At 43.7% G+C, this 18,946-nt stretch overlaps 1 protein-coding gene across 2 annotated transcripts; it reads left to right on the forward strand.

Annotated features, from left to right (window-relative positions):
• Window positions 1-8,857: 8,857 nt before the first annotated feature.
• LOC138769144 (speedy protein 1-A-like) lies at window positions 8,858-18,597 on the forward strand. 2 transcript variants are annotated; one of them, XM_069947397.1, is made up of 8 exons: window positions 8,858-9,089; window positions 15,136-15,156; window positions 15,744-15,793; window positions 16,053-16,132; window positions 16,754-16,812; window positions 16,931-17,013; window positions 17,327-17,495; window positions 17,592-18,597. In XM_069947397.1, the coding sequence occupies exons 3-8, from the start codon at window positions 15,744-15,746 to the stop codon at window positions 17,838-17,840; spliced, it is 690 nt and encodes a 229-aa protein (XP_069803498.1). In that variant the 5' UTR covers window positions 8,858-9,089; window positions 15,136-15,156; the 3' UTR covers window positions 17,841-18,597. The 2 variants fall into 2 exon arrangements, with proteins under 2 accessions (XP_069803498.1, XP_069803499.1); XM_069947398.1 differs by lacking the exon at window positions 15,136-15,156.
• The last annotated feature ends 349 nt before the right edge of the window (window positions 18,598-18,946 follow it).

An 18,946-nucleotide genomic window follows, 5' to 3' on the forward strand; every position in this document is an offset into this window, starting at 1 on the left:
GAACAGTCTACCACAGGATCTGGTCACAACAAAAACCGTAGAGGGCTTCAAAACTGGCCTAGACTAGTTCTTAGACCAAAATAATATAAATGCATATGTATAGAACCTATCACCCCTCCCCCTTCCCTGTATCCATCCCCTCCGTGGTTGAACTTGATGGACATGTGTCTTTTTTCAACCGTATTAACTATGTAATGGTGACTGTATTTGAAGTTGCGGTGGTGGTGGTGGTGGTAGGCCTGGAAGCAATTCTTCATCCAATCGGTTATAGTTATGTAAAGGAGTAGGGACTTTCTCAGGAAACCAAGTGGGGGTCTTGATCAGAGTTAAATCTTTCCAGATTAGTTCAAGTAGATCTGCAGTGTTACGCAGAGGCACAACAATCCGGACTTCACCCAATGTGGGAATTGGGTTATGTTCCAATATCGCAGAAAGAATTGTGGAGGCACATGATAACATAGGAAAGCCAAATAATCCAGCAGAAATGAGAGGTAAAGAGATAGATTTAAATCTCTTAATTTTAGCCATATCAAGGATGTTGTGTATGGTTTGTTTCAACAAATGGACAGACACATCATGACATTGGGCATCATATATGGCGCCCACAGCATGGATGATGCAGAGACAAGATAGTTTGCCTGGTCCAGTTAAAGCAGTCTCAGAAACTGGTAGAGTGTGTCCCCCTTTAGCAAGGATGTAATCATCACTTTCTGCCTGTATCTGTGTGCCCCCTAGCTGCACAATATGTTTTACCACTCCCCCTAAGTGTTTCAGTCCACCATTAGCAGGGTTTACAATTGCTGTAGTACCTTGACGTGCAATGTCTCCTACACCTATATTAAGGGTAGTTCCTGTGTTCCATAAAGGTGCTGTGTAAATGGGAGTAAAAAGGGCAGACATGTTGTCAAAATCACGGGTGTCAAAGCTGACTCTGGCAGGTTTTGGGGGCCCCCTAGCAGTAACATATCGCGGGGATATAAACTGCCTATGAGCTTCTTGTGCTAAATCTCCTGGTTCTGAAGCTCTTTCAGGGGTAGTGGAGAAAGCATATCTCTCAGCTTATGTTAGCTCAAGCTGGGCTCGCGCTGAGATCTCAGTTTCCTCTTCTAACTGCTGAGGAGTGACCAGAGTATTTCCTGAGGTTTCAGTTTCCTTTTTCAATTGCTGAGGAGTCAGCAGAGTATTTTCATATGGGTGTTGGGGTATCATCATGAGAGGGGCCAGGTTGGGGGCAGGTACAAAATAAGCTCCGGAGGCAGTCAATAATGGGTATAATGGATCTGGAGTAGGCCTCTTGGGTGTTCCAAGATGGCCACCGGAGCTAGAAGTGACATCAATGGAAGTTCCTGTATCTATGGGTGTCACTGAAGTAATGAGCTTAGGTGTACCAACATGGCTACCAGAACTGGAAGTTGTGACTGTGACAGAAGAGGAAGTATTGGATGTTTTAACATGCCCACCAGATACAGGAAGAGTGGGTGTACTGGGCTGTGGTGAATCAAGATGGCTGCTGGATACAGGAAGCTCATCTCGAACAGGGGCAAATAGTGTAGGTGTGCATGATGGGGCAGGATTGGGGCGTCCCCTTCCACAGCTACAACAATACTAAGCAGAGGGTGGATTCTGCTGATGACAATTTGGACACTCCCAACAGTGAGGCTCTCCGCCATTATAGGGTGGTGGCACATCCTTCTCAACGTGATACATATATGCAACCTTTTGGTTTGCAAAATCAAGTTCAATTTGGATGAAATAAGTACGGGACCGCACTGAAATCCACGGCCGTGAATTGGAACATTTCCGTCCTCAAACAATGGTCTTGTTAACTTTTCATGGCGCCGTATACGATCCGGCCGTAAGCTCATACGTAGTGTGCATGGTGCGGGCGTATATCGTATACTTTCAAGTGAACGCATCAACCTCAAAACTACGTGCGTATATTCGCGGTTCGCACTACGGCCGGAAACATACGCAGTGTGAACATAGCCTAAAAGTGTATTTGAGGGTACTGTATGTTAGAAAGCCCCACAAAGCACCCCATTTCAGAAATTGCACCCCCCAAACTCAACCAGAAAGTTTTTTAACCCTTTAGGGGAGTCACAGAAATAAAAGCTAAGTGTGTAAGAAATGTGAAAATTTTAACTTTTTGCGCAGGAATTTTATTGTAATCCAATATCTTTCATAATTGTAAACCTATTACCAGAGAAATGCACCCCAATATTGATTGCCCGGATTCTGTAGTTTATAGAAATACCCCATATGTGGCCCTATTGCGCTATTTGACGGAACCACAAGCCTCAGATATAAAGGAGCGCCTAGTGAATTTTAACGCCTCTGTTATATTTAGTCATTTTTGACTGTACCACTTCAGGTTGGCAGAGGCTCTGGGGTGCCAAAACCTAAAAAAAAACCTAAAGGGACACCATTTAGAAAACTACACCCTTTAAGGAATGTAACAAGGGGTGCAGTGAGCATCTGGACTTCACAGGTGCTTCACAGATTTTCAGAACAATGTGGCGTGAAAAAGGAAAAATTCAATTTTCTACACTAAAACATTGTTCTAGCTTTCATTTTTCATCTTTACAAGGGTATAAAATAAAAAAAACACACCAAACGTGTAGCGCAGTTTCTACCAAGTACGGAAATACCCCACATGTGGACCTAAAGTACCAAGTGGGCGCAGGACAAGCCTCCAAAGGTAAGGAGCGCCAATTGGCCTTTGGAAGCTGAATTTCACTGGAATGCATTTCAAGGGCCATGTTGCATTTACAAGGCCCTTGTGTTGCCAAAACACTTGAAACCCCCCCACAAGTGACCCCATTCATCCCTCAAGGAATCTAAAAAGGGGTGCAGTGAGCAAATGGACCCCACTGGTGACGGGCACAAATGTGGAACAATGTGACGTGAAAGGGAAAATTTTCATTTTTTCACTTTCACGGCACAAATGTGGCCATTATCAAGGGGTCCATATCCTCACTGCACCCCTTGTTAGATTCCTTGAGGGATGTAGTTTCCAGAATGGGTTTTCACTGTCTTGGCAGCAGGAGGCCTCTGTTAATGTGACATGGCGTTTATCATCCATTCAGGCCAAATCCAGCCTCTAAAATCCAAATGGTGCGCCTTCCCTTTGGAGGCTTGCCCTGCACCCACATGGCACTTTACAGTATGTCCACATGTGGGGTATTTACGGAAATTGCTTTACACATTGGGTGTTTTTTTCTCTTTTAACCCCTTGTGAAAAATTCAAGGCTAAACCAACATTAAAGTGTAAAAAATTTAATATTTCATTTTCACGCCACATTGTTCCACATTTGTGCCCGTCACCAGTGGCGGGCATTTACCTCTTGTTACATTCCCTGAGGGGTGTAGTTTCCATAATGGTATCACCTGAGGGGGGTTTCAACTGTCTTGGCAACACAGAGGCCTTTTAAATGCAACAAGGCCGTCAAAATCCATTCCAGCCAAATCCAGCCTCCAAAAGCCAAATGGCGCTCCTTCCCTTTGGAGGCTTACCCTGCACCCACATGGCGCTTTATGTACACATGTGGGGTATTTTCGTACTCAGGGGAAATTGTTCTACACATTTTGTGTTTTTTTTTTATCTTTTAACCCCTTGTGAAAATGAAAAAATGAAGACAAGATCAATGATTTAGTGTAGAAATTTATTTTTTTTTACACTAAATGTTGGTCTATCCTTGATTTTTTCTATTTCCACAACGGGTTAAAAAAGAAAATGAACTCAAACGTGTAGGGTAATTTCCTCTGAGTACGAAAATACCCCACATGATGTGGACATGATGTGCCATATGGGCACAGGGCAAGCGACCAAAGGGACAGAGCGCCATTTAGAGTCTGGAATGGAGGATGGAGGCCATGTCGCAATTACAAAACCCCTGTGCTGCCAAGACAGTAGAAACCCCCCACAAGTGACCCCATTCTGGAAACTACACCAGGACAGTAGAAACCCCCCACAAGTGACCCCATTCTGGAAACTACACCCCATAAGGAATCTAACAAGAGGTGCAGTAAGCATATGGATCCCACTGGTACATCCCACTGTAGAACATGTGCTGTGAAAATAAAAAAAAATACAATTTTTTTCATTTTCATGGGACAAATGTGCCCGTCACCAGGGTGCCATATCCCCGCTGCCCCCCTTGTTAGATTCCATATGGGGTGTAGTTTCCAGAATGGGGTCACTTGTGGGGGGTTTCTACTGTCCTGGTGGCCATACCTATTTAGTTGGGGAAAGGGATAATTTTTAATTTATTTAGGGGTATTAGGCCAATTATTAATTTATAAGGTTGAAAAGGACAGAAGTCCATCAAATTCAACCTGTGTTGATGCAGAGGAAAGCAAAAAAAACCCTCGTGAGGCAGACAACAGTAGCCTCATCACTGGGAAAAAATTCCTTCCCGACTCCATAATGGCAATCAGAATAATCCCTGGATCAACGTGACCCCTGAAATAGGAATAAGGGAAACTATTTAGATCAGAGCTTCTCAAACTTTTTCTACTGGAGCCTCACCCAACAGACCAAGGCAATGCCTGGGCCTCACCATATTGACCAAGAGGGTGCCTGGGCCTCACTATCTGGGGTAAAAGTCCATTTAAAAGCTGTAAACAATACTAAGGCTACCTTTTACCCATCTCCCAAGCTCTATATACTAATAAAGCAAGTACAAAATAAATTAATAATGTTGCTAAAATGGAGATTTTTGCAAACAGCAAAAACGGACTGTGCAGATCATAGTTACTTTTGTGAAAACTGGCTCCTCAGCTGGGCTTCACCAACAACTAGGGGGCGCCTCACTGGTGAGGCCCGCCTCACAGTTTGAGAAGCACTGATTTAGATAATGTAGAACTCCAATGACGTATGGTACGCCTTGAAGCGATCCAGTATGCAGAGGCCGGGGTGATCAGGACAGGTGTCACACTGGTAAATGGTGTCCTTCCTAATCCCCCCATGACGGCACACTCTGCACTTCTTCTGGGGTCTCCATTTTTCCAGTGTGGGGGACGTCACCTGGAAAATGTTGCCCTGGTACGATACGGGGTCCTTCGGATCGTGCCGCAAGCTACAGTACTTTGGGCAGCGAGGAACCGGAAGAGGGGGATGGCCGTAGTTTTGCGGTGTGTGACATAGCTTTATGTTCAATGGGATCCCGGCCAGAGCGTGCACACATCGTATGCGCTCTGTCCGGCATCCCATGTGGCGCCGGATAAAACTGACATGTCAGTTTTCTGCAGCTGGAATTCAGTGAATTCCGGCCACAGAAAGACCTGTTAGTTCACACTGTGGGTTATGGGAAGATCTGATGCGGGCTCAGAGCTCCGCGGCCGGAAAGATCACTTAAATACCGTCCGGGATGATCCGGGCTAAGACCGGCCGTTCCGTGACCCGGCCGGGGTCACGGAACGGCCGGTCTGATACAGCGTGTGCACATAGCCTCTAAAATCTGTAAGTGTACCCTGAGGTACTCTCACAGAGTTTGTAGAATTTCTAGCCTTACCGTGATCTCTTATTGGGAAGGTTCTGGCGGAAAAGACGTGTCTGGGGGGCAGCATACGCTACGCTACCCCCAGACACGTCACTGGAAGATGATAATGAGGATGAATGGAGGAAAGAAGGATCCCCCCATTCATCCTCACTGTTTCGGTGGCGGAGGCAATAATAGCGTATGCCTCCGCTGCCGAAAACACCCTGGGGGCCATTTTTATATGGAGATTGGTATATGGGGTATGTAAATGTGTAGTGGTGTAGTGTAAAACTTTATTTCATGTAGTGTAGTGTAATGTAGTGTTTTTTACATTTTATTTTTACAGTAAAAAAAAAAAAAAAGCCAAGCGGTTGCTGATAAATGCCGCACTTGTGTGCGGTACTTATCAGCAGACAGTGGCGGTAGGATATAGAAAAAAAGGAGGAAAACAACCCATACGGCAAAAAGGAGGAGTTGCTGATCAGCTGCAAAAAAAAAAATTTGAAAAAAAAACCCCACTCTTTTTACCCCAAAGCAACTGATCAGTGTACAATATATACTGATCAGCCGCTAGGGGGCAGTAGAGTGAAGCTGCCGAAGATTTCCGAAGTTAGATGACCAGGGAGCCTTAAGAGCAGAAGATTTCCGAAGTTAGACGACAAAGAGCCGACGGGAGCCGAAGTTAGACGACGCGGAGAAGACGCCGCGGGACCGCCGATCTTCACTCCAGATGCCCAGATCAGGTGAGTATAGTGCTCACCTGCATAGTATACTGTTCTGCACCCCTCAGCTATCTAGAAACTTTTAGGGGGAAACTTTTATTTTACACTTTTTTTACCGGCCGGCCCATCACGGCAATCATGGGGCGCCATCTTTTTCCCGGACACTAATGGCGATTGGTGCTGTCTCGGACAGTACCAATCGCCATTGCTTTCCGGGTCACTGTAATAAATTTACTTACCCATCCATCCTGCACCCGCTCGCCCGCCCTGCACTGTAACTATGAAGCTGTGAGGCAGCTGGTTTCCCGGGCTGTTAATGAGGCAGCAGGAGGTAAACCACATTGAGGGCAATGTTCTGCAGGGTCAGGGGTGTTTTTTTTTTTTATTTGTATAGTATGTGGGTGCAATATTCTGCAGATCAGGGGTGTGTGGGTGCGATGTTCTGCAGGGTCAGGGGTGCGTGGTTGCACTGTTAAGTCATGTTCTGCAGGTTCAGGGGTGTGTGGGTGTGATGTTCTGCAGGGTCAGGGGTGTGTGGGTGCACTTTTAAGTGATGTTCTGCAGGGTCTGGGGTGTGTAGGTGCAATGTTCTGCAGGGTTAGTGTGTGTGGGTGTGCTGTTATGCGATGTTCTGCAGGGTCAGTGTGTGTGGGTGCACTGTTATGTCATGTTCTGCAGGGTCAGGGGTGTCTGGGTGCACTGTTATGAGATGTTCTGCAGGGTCAGTGTGTGTGGGTGCACTGTTATGCCATGTTCTGCAGAGTCAGGCGTGTGTGGGTGCACTTTTATGCGATGTTCTGCAGGGTCACTGTAATAAATTTACTTACCCATCCATCCTGCCCCCGCTCGCCCGCCCTGCACTGTAACTATGAAGCTGTGAGGCAGCTGGTTTCCCGGGCTGTTAATAAAGCAGCAGGAGGTAAACCACATTGAGGGCAATGTTCTGCAGGGTCAGGGGTGTTTTTTATTTTTTTTTAATTTGTATAGTATGTGGGTGCAATATTCTGCAGGGTCAGGGGTGTGTGGGTGCGATGTTCTACAGGGTCAGGGGTGTGTGGTTGCACTGTTAAGTCATGTTCTGCAGGTTCAGGGTTGTGTGCGTGTGATGTTCTGCAGGGTCAGGGGTGTGTGGGTGCACTTTTAAGTGATGTTCTGCAGGGTCAGGGGTGTGTGGGTGCGATGTTCGGCAGGGTTAGTGTGTGTGGGTGTACTGTTATGCGATGTTCTGCAGGGTCAGGCGTATGTGGATGCACTGTTATGAAATGTTATGCAGGGTCAGGGGTGTCTGGGTGCACTGTTATGAGATATTCTGCAGGGTCAGGTGTGTGTGGGTGCACTGTTATGCGATGTTCTGCAGAGTCAGGCGTGTGTGGGTGCACTGTTATGCGATGTTCACAGGGTCAGGCGTGTCTGGCTGCACTGTTATGCGATATTCTGCAGGGTCAGGAGTGTCTGGGTACACTGTTATGAGATGTTCTGCAGGGTCAGGGGTGTCTGGGTGCACTGTTATGAGATGTTCTGCAGGGTCAGGCGTGTGTGGGTGCACTGTTAGGCGATGTTCTGCAGGGTCAGTCGTGTGTGGGTGCACTGTTATGCGATGTTCTGCAGGGTCAGAAGTGTCTGGGTGCACTGTTATGAGATGTTCTGCAGGGTCAGTGTGTGTGTGTGCACTGTTATTCGATGTTCTGCCGGGTCAGGGGTGTCTGGGTGCACTGTTATGTGATGTTTTGCAGGGTCAGGCGTGTCTGGGTGCACTGTTATGAGATGTTCTGCAGGGTCAGAGGTGTCTGGGTGCACTGTTATGAGATGTTCTGCAGAGTCAGGCATGTGTGGGTGCACTGTTATGCGATGTTCTGCAGGGTCAGGCGTGTGTGGGTGCACTGTTATGCGATATTCTGCAGGGTCAGGAGTGTCTGGGTACACTGTTATGAGATGTTCTGCAGGGTCAGGGGTGTCTGGGTGCACTGTTATGAGATGTTCTGCAGTGTCAGGGGTGTCTGGGTGCACTGTTATGAGATGTTCTGATGGGTCAGGGGTGTGTGGGTGCACTGCTATGCGATGTTCTGCAGGGTCAGGCGTGTGTGGGTGCACTGTTATGCGATGTCTCGAGGAGTGGCTGAAGGAGAGGATGTGATGTTGTACAAGAAGGTCCAAGGTGTTTATGGTCCTTGTAGGAGCAGGAATTCTCCAAACCAGTTATTTTACCGAAAAAAGTCCAGACAATGAGACCCCAAACTGAATTCAGACATCGCCCCTGACCCTGTAACATAACAGATCAATGTTATATATACCTCCAGGCATCAGTTTTGGAAACCTGTTGCCCATTAGGCAATGCCTGGAGACATGACCTTTGCCCTTGCTTATTCTGAATTAGCCAAATAAACTTATAGACCAACATGGCAGCTCCCACTACAGACACACGGAGGAAAAATATAAGGATATCCTCAGGTTCTAGCAGTAACTGAGAAGTCTTATAATATAAATGCTGCATGGCATTACTGTGGTCTTTGCCATAGACATTGATGGGTAGAATGGCCATAATAGGTGCCACAGGCATCAGCCAATAGGATCGCAGGATCTTAGCGCTGCAGGCATCAGCCAATAGGATCACAGGATCTTAGCGCTGCAGGCATCAGCCAATAGGATCACAGGATCTGGTTGTCGCCGGCATCAGCCAATAGGATCGCTGGATTTGGATTGAAAAATAAACAAACAACATCACCCGTTGCCAGTCAGCGATTGCTCCTTTGGAGAACAGACCGGCTTCATTTTGTTCCTGATTTTGCGACTTTGTGAGTATTTCCTGTATTCTGCGGAGGAAGAGGAGACCCGACTGTACATCAGCGCGACCTGAGAGACATCACCAACCGTCTACAAGTCTTCAGAGGTAAAGTAGCAGCACAATTCTCCTGGTGATTTTTGGTAATGTTTATCCCCATTATTATTATTCTATTGTTATATGTAACTATGAAAGTAATTGTGGGAGATTGATCAAGCTGTTTTACAATAATATTGTCCTTGGTTGCCCATAGCAACCAATCCCAGCTCAGCTTTCCTATACTAATGGGCTCTGCTATAATGAAAGCGGAGCTGTGATTGGTTGCTATGGGCGACAGAGGACATTATTACTGTAAGAAAGTGCAATATATCTCCCCATTGGGTCATTTAAAATAATAATATTCTTTGTTGTCCATAGCAACCAATCACAGCTCAGCTTTCCTTTATATATATGAGCTCTGGTATAATCAAGGCAGAGTGATTGGTTGCTATGGGCAACAGAGGACATTATTATAAGACACTGTAATCTATCTCCTCTATTGTGTCCTTTATAGTAATAATGTCCCTTGTTGCCAATAGCAACCAATCACAGATCAGTTTCCTTCATTATTGGGCTCTGGTATAATTAAATATGAGATGTGATTGGTTGCTATGGGCAACAGAGGACATTATTACTGTAAGAGAGCAATTATCTCCAGTTATGTCTTTTATAGTAATAATAATCTTTGTTGCCAATAGCAACCGATCACAGCTCAGCTTTTCTATATTAATGTGCTCTGCTATAATGAAAGCAGAGTTGTGATTGGTCGCTATGTGCTACAGAGGACATTATTATAAGACATTGTAATATCCCTCCCCCATTGTGTCTTTTACAGTAATAATAATCTTTGTTGCCCATAGCAACCAATCACAGCTCAGCTTTCCTATATTATTAAGCTCTAGTATAATTAAATATGAGCTGTGATTGGTTTCTATGGGCAACAGAGGACATTGTTATTATAAGACAATGCAATCTATCTCCGCCATTGTGTCTATTATAATGTGTATTAGTAATTCGTACCCCTCGAAGAAACATACGTCAGGGCGGGGGCTGTGTGCATGGACCTCAGTAATTATTACCTGGTTACAGGTAGAGCTCATGTACTTCTCAGATGTTCTGTTCTGCACCTGCAGTTTGATGTCTGTGCTTCCCTGTAATCCTGCTGTTATGTATTACCTCATGTACTATGCTGCTATTGTACTGCACATTATGTGATCTGTTATTTGTACCATAGTAAGTGCTCCCCCACTCTGAGTCCTCCTTGTTACTGGTTTATGTATCAGCAGTCGTGGCTCACTGTTTATGGTATTTATGTTTTCACTGTATTTTTTTTCCATTAATAAAAATAACTTTTCAACTTGCAATTGTGAGTGGTTCATTTCTTATCTTTATGGTGATGTAGTAATTATACAGTATAGTAATATCCAGAACAATTATTATAGGGAATCTATCGGTAGGTTTGGGCAGCCAGTAGGGCATTATACAAAGACGTCCATGGTCCCTCTATTATGGCGCTCCAGTGTGCTGTTAATATGTCAAATTTTATAGATATGCAGATTATCCTGTTTGGTGCACTGGGGGCGTCCTTTACCCCAGCCCGCTCCTCATCACCCCCTAATGAATAAAGAATACTAGAGGAGGAGCGGGCAGGGGTGAAGGACGCCCCCAGTGCACCAAACAGGATAATTAGCATATCTATAAAATGTGTCTTACATATAAACAGCACACTGGAGCGCCAGAGTAATAAAGAATAAATCCCAACACTTATGAGTACGATAAAATATTATTATTATTATTATTATTATTATTACTATTCTATGGTTATCTATAATTATAAAGAAATTGGGGGCGATTGCTCAAGCAGAGTTATAGTTATAATATTCGTTGTTACCCATAGCAACCAATCACAGCTTAGTTTTCCTATATTAATAAGGCCTGGTATAATTAAATATGAGCTGTGATTGGTTGCTATGGGCAACAGGGCATATTCTTATAAGGCAGCAATACTATTATTATATTATATAATCGTCCCATTATTATATAATATTGCAATATGCTATACTGTATATCTCCTCCATTGTGTCTTTATGTGACTTAGTATTATACAGTATATTAGGCTATGTACACACACATAGGGGGAGATTTATCAAACTGGTGTAAAGTAGAATTGTCTTAGTTGCCCCTAGCAACCAATCAGATTCCACTTTTTATTCTTCACAGATTCTTTAAAAATGAAAGGTGGAGTCTGATTGGTTGCTAGGGGCAACTGAGCCAATTCTACCAGTTTGATAAATCTCCCCCATAGCGTTTAATTAGAATAGAAATCCAAAATAAGTAAATACAAAAGAAATCCATCTACATGTTACAGATACAGACAGTCACAGTACTTTTTGTTTGACATTTCTTACATAAAGTTATATAACTTTAAAGACGGTAATTTTTTTTTTTCCCCCACATTTTCAAAGAGCGGCATTAGTAAGGGGTAAGACGGCCACTCTGCTGTCATCATTGGGTGTGTTGGAAACTGCAGGGCTGCTCATGCCCTGTTTCAGCACAGTTAGCTATGGCTAGCACTGCTGCATGCAGCACTATGGGTGCTGAGGCTCCCCTTGATTTCTAGTCTAATGAATATTAGCATTAGTGTACAAACACACAAACCTGATCCACAGCATATTTCTCGCTGTGAATTCCCAGCGAAATCCGCTGCGGATCCCTTCCTGTTGGTTTCTATGAGAGGACATATTGACATCCCGCTGTGAGTATGTAAGTTATAGCCAGGGCAGTTTCTAGGGCATTTTGGCAACAGGGCAAATCTTGATAAAAGTGCCCCCCCCCCCCCATCACTCAGTTCAGCCCTGGGAAAGGAAGGGGGGCTTTTATCAAGATTCGGGTTACTAGGAAGAAGCAGTGTGTGTACTGCGGCATAGAGCAGTGTTGCACCCCTAACAGATAAAGTTCTACTGAATACAAAATATACAAAAACATCATTCAGGGACTTACAGGTGATGTCATCTTTGATCGGAGGCGTCACTTTCTTTTTTCTCTCTATCGGGCCCAGACCTCCACAACAACTTCTTGCAGCTACAATTCGTTTCTTCAGACAGACATCTTAGGCTTCCGCACATTTCTAGCAACTTCCTTCCATTTTTCCCTCCTTATAGTCTCCCAAATTATAGTAATTCTGCTTTTAAAGTCAATAGGTATCTGTGTTGCCCCCTGTATGCAGGATCCCCTGCTGTGCCCCCATATAGTAATAATGTCCCCTGCTGTGCCTCCATATAGTAATAATGCTCCCTGATGTGCCTCCATATAGTAATAATGCTCCCTGCTGTGCTTCCATATAGTAATAATGCCTCCTGCTGTGCCCCATATAGTAATATAGGATAGTATATAGGGCTGTATATAGGACTGTGTATAGGATAGTATATAGGGCTGTATATAGGACTGTGTATAGGATAGTATATAGGACTGTGTATAGGATAGTATATAGGACTGTGGATAGGATAGTATAATGGGCTGTATATAGGACTTTGTATAGGATAGAATATAGGACTGTGTATATGATAGTATATAGGGCTGTATATAGGACTGTGTATAGGATAGTATATAGGACTTTGTATAGGATAGAATATAGGACTGTGTATAGGATAGTATATAGGGCTGTATATAGGACTGTGTATAGGATAGTATATAGGGCTGTATATAGGACTGTGTATAGGATAGTATATAGGGCTGTATATAGGACTGTGCATAGCATAGTATATAGGGCTGTATATAGGGCCTATATACTATCCTATCCTATATATTATCCTAAACTATCCTAAACACAGTCTTGTGTATAGGATAGTATATAGGACTGTGTATAGGATAGTATATAGGGCTGTGTATAGGATAGTATATAAGGCTGTGTATAGGATAGTATATAGGGCTGTGTATAGGATAGTATATAGGACTGTGTATAGGATAGTATATAGGACTGTGTATAGGATATTATATAGGACTGTGTATAGGAAAGTATATAGGGCTGTATTATACAGCCCGATACAGCCCGATATACTATCCTATACACAGTCCTATATATAGGACTGTGTATAGGATAGTATATAGGACTGTGTATAGGATATTATATAGGACTGTGTATAGGATAGTATATAGGGCTGTATTATACAGCCCGATATACTATCCTATACACAGTCCTATATACTATCCTATACACAGTCCTATATACTATCCTATATACACCCCTATATACTATCCTATACACAGTCCTATATACTATCCTATACACAGTCCTATATACAGCCCTATACACTTTGCTATACACAGTCCTATATACAGCCCTATATACTATCCTACACACAGTCGTATATACAGCCCTATATACTATCCTATATACTATCCTATACACAGTCCTATATACTATCCTATACACAGTCCTATATACTATCCTATACACAGTCCTATACACAGCCCTATATACTATCTTATACACAGTCTTATATACTATCCTATACACAGTCCTATATACAGCCTGTATATAGGACTGTGTATAGGATAGTATATAGGACTGTGTATAGGGCTGTATATAGGACTTCAGCCACGTAACCCAACCCCTCCCCCCCTCCTCCGGGAAAAAAACAACAGCATTATACTTACCTAATCCAATCCCCTCTTCACCTTGCCGGAGGCCGGAGGGATCCCCCAGGATGCCCGATGACGTAATTCCGGCGCCTGCTGCGGGATCCGTCATCAGCTGCAGGGACAAGGGGCCGCACTGAGGACATCAGTGAGGGATGGAGGGAGGCTAGTGCCCGGAGCCCTGTGGTGTCCAGGGTAAGAGGTCCTGGTTGGGCAGGGAGCAGGGGGGGCTGCTGGTACCAGCACCGATGCCATGAGTGCGCGGGGGCCCCCTAGCTGTCGGCGCCCCGTGAAGTCGCCCGGCCCGCCCGGTACTAGAAATGGCCCTGGTTATAGCCCCGTTAAACCCCTCACATACTATACCTGCTTCACACTCCTGCTTGCTTTGGGGGCTTCCAGCATCTGGACATTCCCCTCAACCAATCAGTGTGCTGCAACAGGGCAGTGCACTGATTTGCTGAGGAGGACGTCCAGCCAGGAACCCCCAAAGCAAGCTCGAACGTGGAGCAGGTACAGTATGCTCCGGCCAGCGGGGGGTTAACAGTTGTCAGTTACTGTCAGTTACATACGCCTGGATGTTCCCCTCAGCAAATCAGTGCGCTACCCTGCCCTGTTCCCCTCAGCAAATCACTGCCACAAAACACTAATTGGCTGAGGGGGAGCCCCCAAAGCAAGCCAGTGCTAGAGCACCAACCCGGTACCCCTGGATAGAATGGTGCCATAAACGGGAACCGGGCCGCGGATCGAAAAACGGACCGCGGCATCGGCTTCCCTGTGACGGCTCCGTTTTATCCCTGTGTCAGATTAAAGAGGATCTACCTGATGGTACCAATATACACTTATTATGGATAATGCTTATAAAGTGCTTTTCTCCCTGCACTTACTACTGCACCAAGGCTTCACTTCCTGGATAAAATGGTGATGTCACTTCCTGGATAACATGGTGATGTCACTTCCAGAGCTGTGTGGGCTGTGGCTGCTGGAGAGGATGATGGCAGAGGGATGCTCAGTGTCCCTCCAGTGCCCTGTGTCCCTCACTGTCCCCCTGCCATGCCCCTTTATGTGCATTTCCCTTAATAAGTGTATATTAGTGATTTGTATAACTTTATTTTTTTTTTGGGGGGGGGGGCAATACAATACTTTAATAAAAAAAAAATTTGCTTCTCCTTTAATCAATAAATATTAGGCTATATTAATGAGAAACTAGGACATTTGTATGAGAGCACAAACATGATTCTTTTCATTCTTGAAGAATGTTTTGCAAATGTAGTGAAATAAACTCACTGAAATATTTGATATGGACACGAATGAAATGACTAAATGATCTGTACAATAAAGTTATTATGTTATTTAAATGATGCAATGAAAAACTTAAAGAATAAGCAAATGAATTGATGAATTTATTATTTGCATTATTTTCCTTAGAATAAAGGACTTATAATAACCAATTCTTTACTGTTTCTTATTTTATGCTTAGAAGAGGCGACTTCGGTTCCAGGTAATTGATCTCATATATTGTAGATTTTTCTGTTTTTCTGTTACTACAGCGAGGGACACACACACACACAAAAAATAGGGGAACAAGTACCCCTATTATAATGAAGAGAATCCACAGTCTAAACAGGGTTTCCTGCTCAAGAGGAGCAAGCTTCTGCTTCTGAGTGGGCCGTGTCTGTGTTGCTATCCAGCAGGCTGTATACCCTGTATGCATGCCTCCTGCTCAAATTACCAGCCAGGCAGGGGTTAAGTTGGGATGTACTGTATAATCACTTAACCCCTGTCTGGCTGGTAAACTAATCAGAAGGCATGCATATAGGGTAAAAAAACAATTAAACAGACTTGTAACTTGATACTCCCCCCCACCCCCAATATACTATGCGCCTATAATACACAAGTCTTCTTATGTATTGGGAGGCTTCTGGGCCCCTTCAAGCACTATCACAGGGTGCGAGCCTAACGCTATACCCTGGTATAATGCCAGAGCAGTGCCCATAGTGTAAATTCATGCCAATACAACATAGGAAATATCTTCTTCAGAATCCATGTTCCCACATATTCATGGTAATATTCCTCTCATTTTAAAAGATGGCGAGGAAGAGGAAGAGAGAACTGATCGACCTTTATGAAGAGGAGACGTAAGTACAAGATTTTATATCACTGCAAATCCACACTTACTGTATTACACCTTATCTTATATACTATTCACAGCACAAAGCTCATCTATTATATTACCATCACTTTCTCTTAGCCAAAGACAGGTCATATATTCTCCTTACATTACAATGGATCTTTTTTATTTTTTAATAAATTGTTCACTTATTCTTATATGCCTATGCTATGTTGTATCTTGTATCGCTGGAATTCTGACAGTAAAATCTATTTTTTATATCACAGATCAATGACCACCATCATGAAGAGGAGGAAGGACCCCGACCTGCAGCCAGAAGAAATAGCTGCATTCCTGAACCTGCTTGGTAAAATTCACTGCACCTTCCAACGATTGTAGTTTTCCTGCTTTAGGCCATGTTCACACATGGCATAAACATCGACCATTATTTGACAGGGCCGCTGTTTGCTGTGTCAACTAACAGCCGATGTCTCAGATTTTTACCCGGCTGATACTGCAGTATTGGCCGTATGAACATAACTTCATTTTAATTGGAATGGGGGCACATTTAGGTGTGCCCCCACTTCATTTAGCCATAGAGCACAATATACAGGATCTGCAGCAGATTCAATGCTGTGTTCCATCATTTACCTAAATTGACTGTGTGGGCCTTGCCGTTTTATCAGCATTACCAGCCATATTCATTATAAGAAAAACACCTGTGATAAAGCCCGGTAATGCTGGTCACATGACAAAGCCCAGACAATCAATTCATACAAAACTGCAGAGACCAGATAATCTATTAGGATTTCCCGCCATCTGAAGGGAATAGGGCTGAGCAACAGGAACAGATAGAGACACAGCTGCTTGTACTGTGCTGTGCCCTGACAACAATCAAAGGGACAGAAATACGTATACTCCATTCATCTTCTTGTCATTTAAAAACTGTGTTGAATTGAAATAATCCTTTATTCAACTTGTTTCTTAGACGACGAGGACATCCAACTGTTTTTGGCCAAGGACATCTGCCTTCGGATCTCGGACAAGGTACTTATATACTGTTTGGGTGAATTGTGTGTGTGAGGATGGTGGTCCTGTAATATTACACATAGACATATAATCACCACATATAGCTAAAACATAACTTCTTTTCTTCTCTTACTAGTATCTGCTAGCAATGACCCTCGTGTACTTCAAGAGAGCTGGACTGACCATCGAGGAGTATAAAGAATACTTTTTTGCATCCCTGTGAGTTTATTCATGTGTATATGTCTAAGGGAATGCTGTCAAGTAATTGTAAATCTGATGCTATAAGTCAGCTTTTCCATCATAGTTTGTAAAACAATTATGTTTATTACATAGGAGAAAGGTGAAAGGGTATTTTATTATATATATGCAGAGAAAGCATAAAAAGCCTATAGATTTTAGCATGTAGCATTTGTACCATATAGGTTCATATCAACATAATTTCACATTGTTACTATTATTAAATCCAGACAAGATTCTTTTACACTGATATGGAAGTATATAGTAAACCATGACTTCACTTTCTCTTCTTCAGTTATCTAGCGAACCAGTTTGAAGAAGATGAGGACTTCAGATACGAGATCTACGCGTGGGCCTTAGGAAGATCCTGGGAATGGCGGAAGGAAGAGCTGCACGACCAACGGAACTATTTGCTTTACCGGATGGACTTCAGAGCTTGGATTGACCAGACCACGTGTGAAGAGGTAAGTAATCAAAAAAATATGTATAGCCAGAAGTGTAGTCTATGATTATGAATCCTTCATGAAAAGATGATTCAATCATAAATTATTTAATTCCAGATCATGGCACAGGACCCTTTCCACTGGGCATGGATGCGACAGAGGCGTCCCCATCACAGCTGGGCCATTCGTTGGTGGAGGAGGAGCGCATGGGAGTTCAAAGTCCAAGGCCCATGGGGTTACCCATATTCATGCGCTCGCTGCAGGAACATCATTTTGTATCCATGCAGGTGGAAAGTGGTCGGTAACATCGTAAGCCAGATCGACACAGCAGTGGACCCTGGAACATCAATTGAGATCCTCGACTAAGAAGACCATGACGGATGACCCAAAGGAGCAGGTAATGTAAAACACATGCATGCACAAACACATCATTCCCTTTACCCTCCAACACACCAACACAGTACTTTTAAAGGGGTTTTCCAGGAAAAATGTACTGATGACCTATCAACAGGATATCCCATCAGTCACTGATCAGCGAGGTGCCGACAACCGGCAGCCACACTGATCAGCTGAGCATCCCGCACTGCACAGTGAATGATGTTTGTCTCTGGTCACTGTGTAGCAGTGACAATGTGTAACTGCAGCTCAGCTCATATTCACTTGAATGTCACCTGAGCTGCTGTTACATATCATCACCACTACACAATGCACTAAGACAGGCTGATTACTGTGTAGTGGGGTCACTGAACAACTGAATGACGTTGGTGTCGGGTGTCGGTAATTCAGTGACTAATGAGCAATCCGGTGGATACCTCGTCAGTACATTTCGTGTAGAAAAACCCTTTAAAAGTCACACACACTGACACAAATTAACATATACACTCTCTCTACACAGCCCCAACTAAATGATTGATGATATATAGTGTTATCCTCCCTTAGAATGCCAGAGGAAGGGCAATACAGTGGCCATGGCTTCCCTGCAGGTTTCCTCCACAGGGGGTTTTTCCTGTCCTGTGTGTTGCTGTACGCTCTTCGTGAGTAATGGGAGGTAACAATCACAACACATACATACACACACACATACATACAATAAATTTCTCTTTAACCCTCCTTTCTTGGTCACTGAGTCTTTTCTTGTGTTAGCAGTATATGGCGGTATCTGTAATGTATTTTTGATAATATTCTCACTTATAATCTACACAAATGAAAATGAAAAGCAGCAGCACTTATTTATTTCTTTTCATCAGGTATTCATAGTCTACAAACAGCCAATGGTCAGTTTGGCAAAGTTCAGCTTCTTTGCCAGGGTATGCGGTACTAATGCTCCATTCATTTTCTAAGGGGGTCATTGAACATTGCCCCTCTCTGCGCTCAGCAATGTTCAAAGGCCACATGGAAAACAAATGGAGCGCTTGCTTTGCATAGCCAGTCTGTTCATTTGGTGAAACAATTTTTCTAAAATCTCTTGATCA

This window comes from Dendropsophus ebraccatus, chromosome 12, assembly GCF_027789765.1.
Source record: "Dendropsophus ebraccatus isolate aDenEbr1 chromosome 12, aDenEbr1.pat, whole genome shotgun sequence".
Classification (NCBI taxonomy): domain Eukaryota; kingdom Metazoa; phylum Chordata; class Amphibia; order Anura; family Hylidae; genus Dendropsophus; species Dendropsophus ebraccatus.

What these genes read in the sequence shown, in the direction of transcription:
- LOC138769144 (XM_069947397.1), top strand. Translation starts at nt 15,744, where the DNA reads ATGGCGAGGAAGAGGAAGAGAGAACTGATCGACCTTTATGAAGAGGAG. An exon ending in TGCATTCCTGAACCTGCTTG is followed by an intron (nt 16,133 to 16,753) that starts GTAAAATTCACT and finishes CTTGTTTCTTAG; the next exon opens with ACGACGAGGACATCCAACTG. An exon ending in ACCAGACCACGTGTGAAGAG is followed by an intron (nt 17,496 to 17,591) that starts GTAAGTAATCAA and finishes ATTTAATTCCAG; the next exon opens with ATCATGGCACAGGACCCTTT.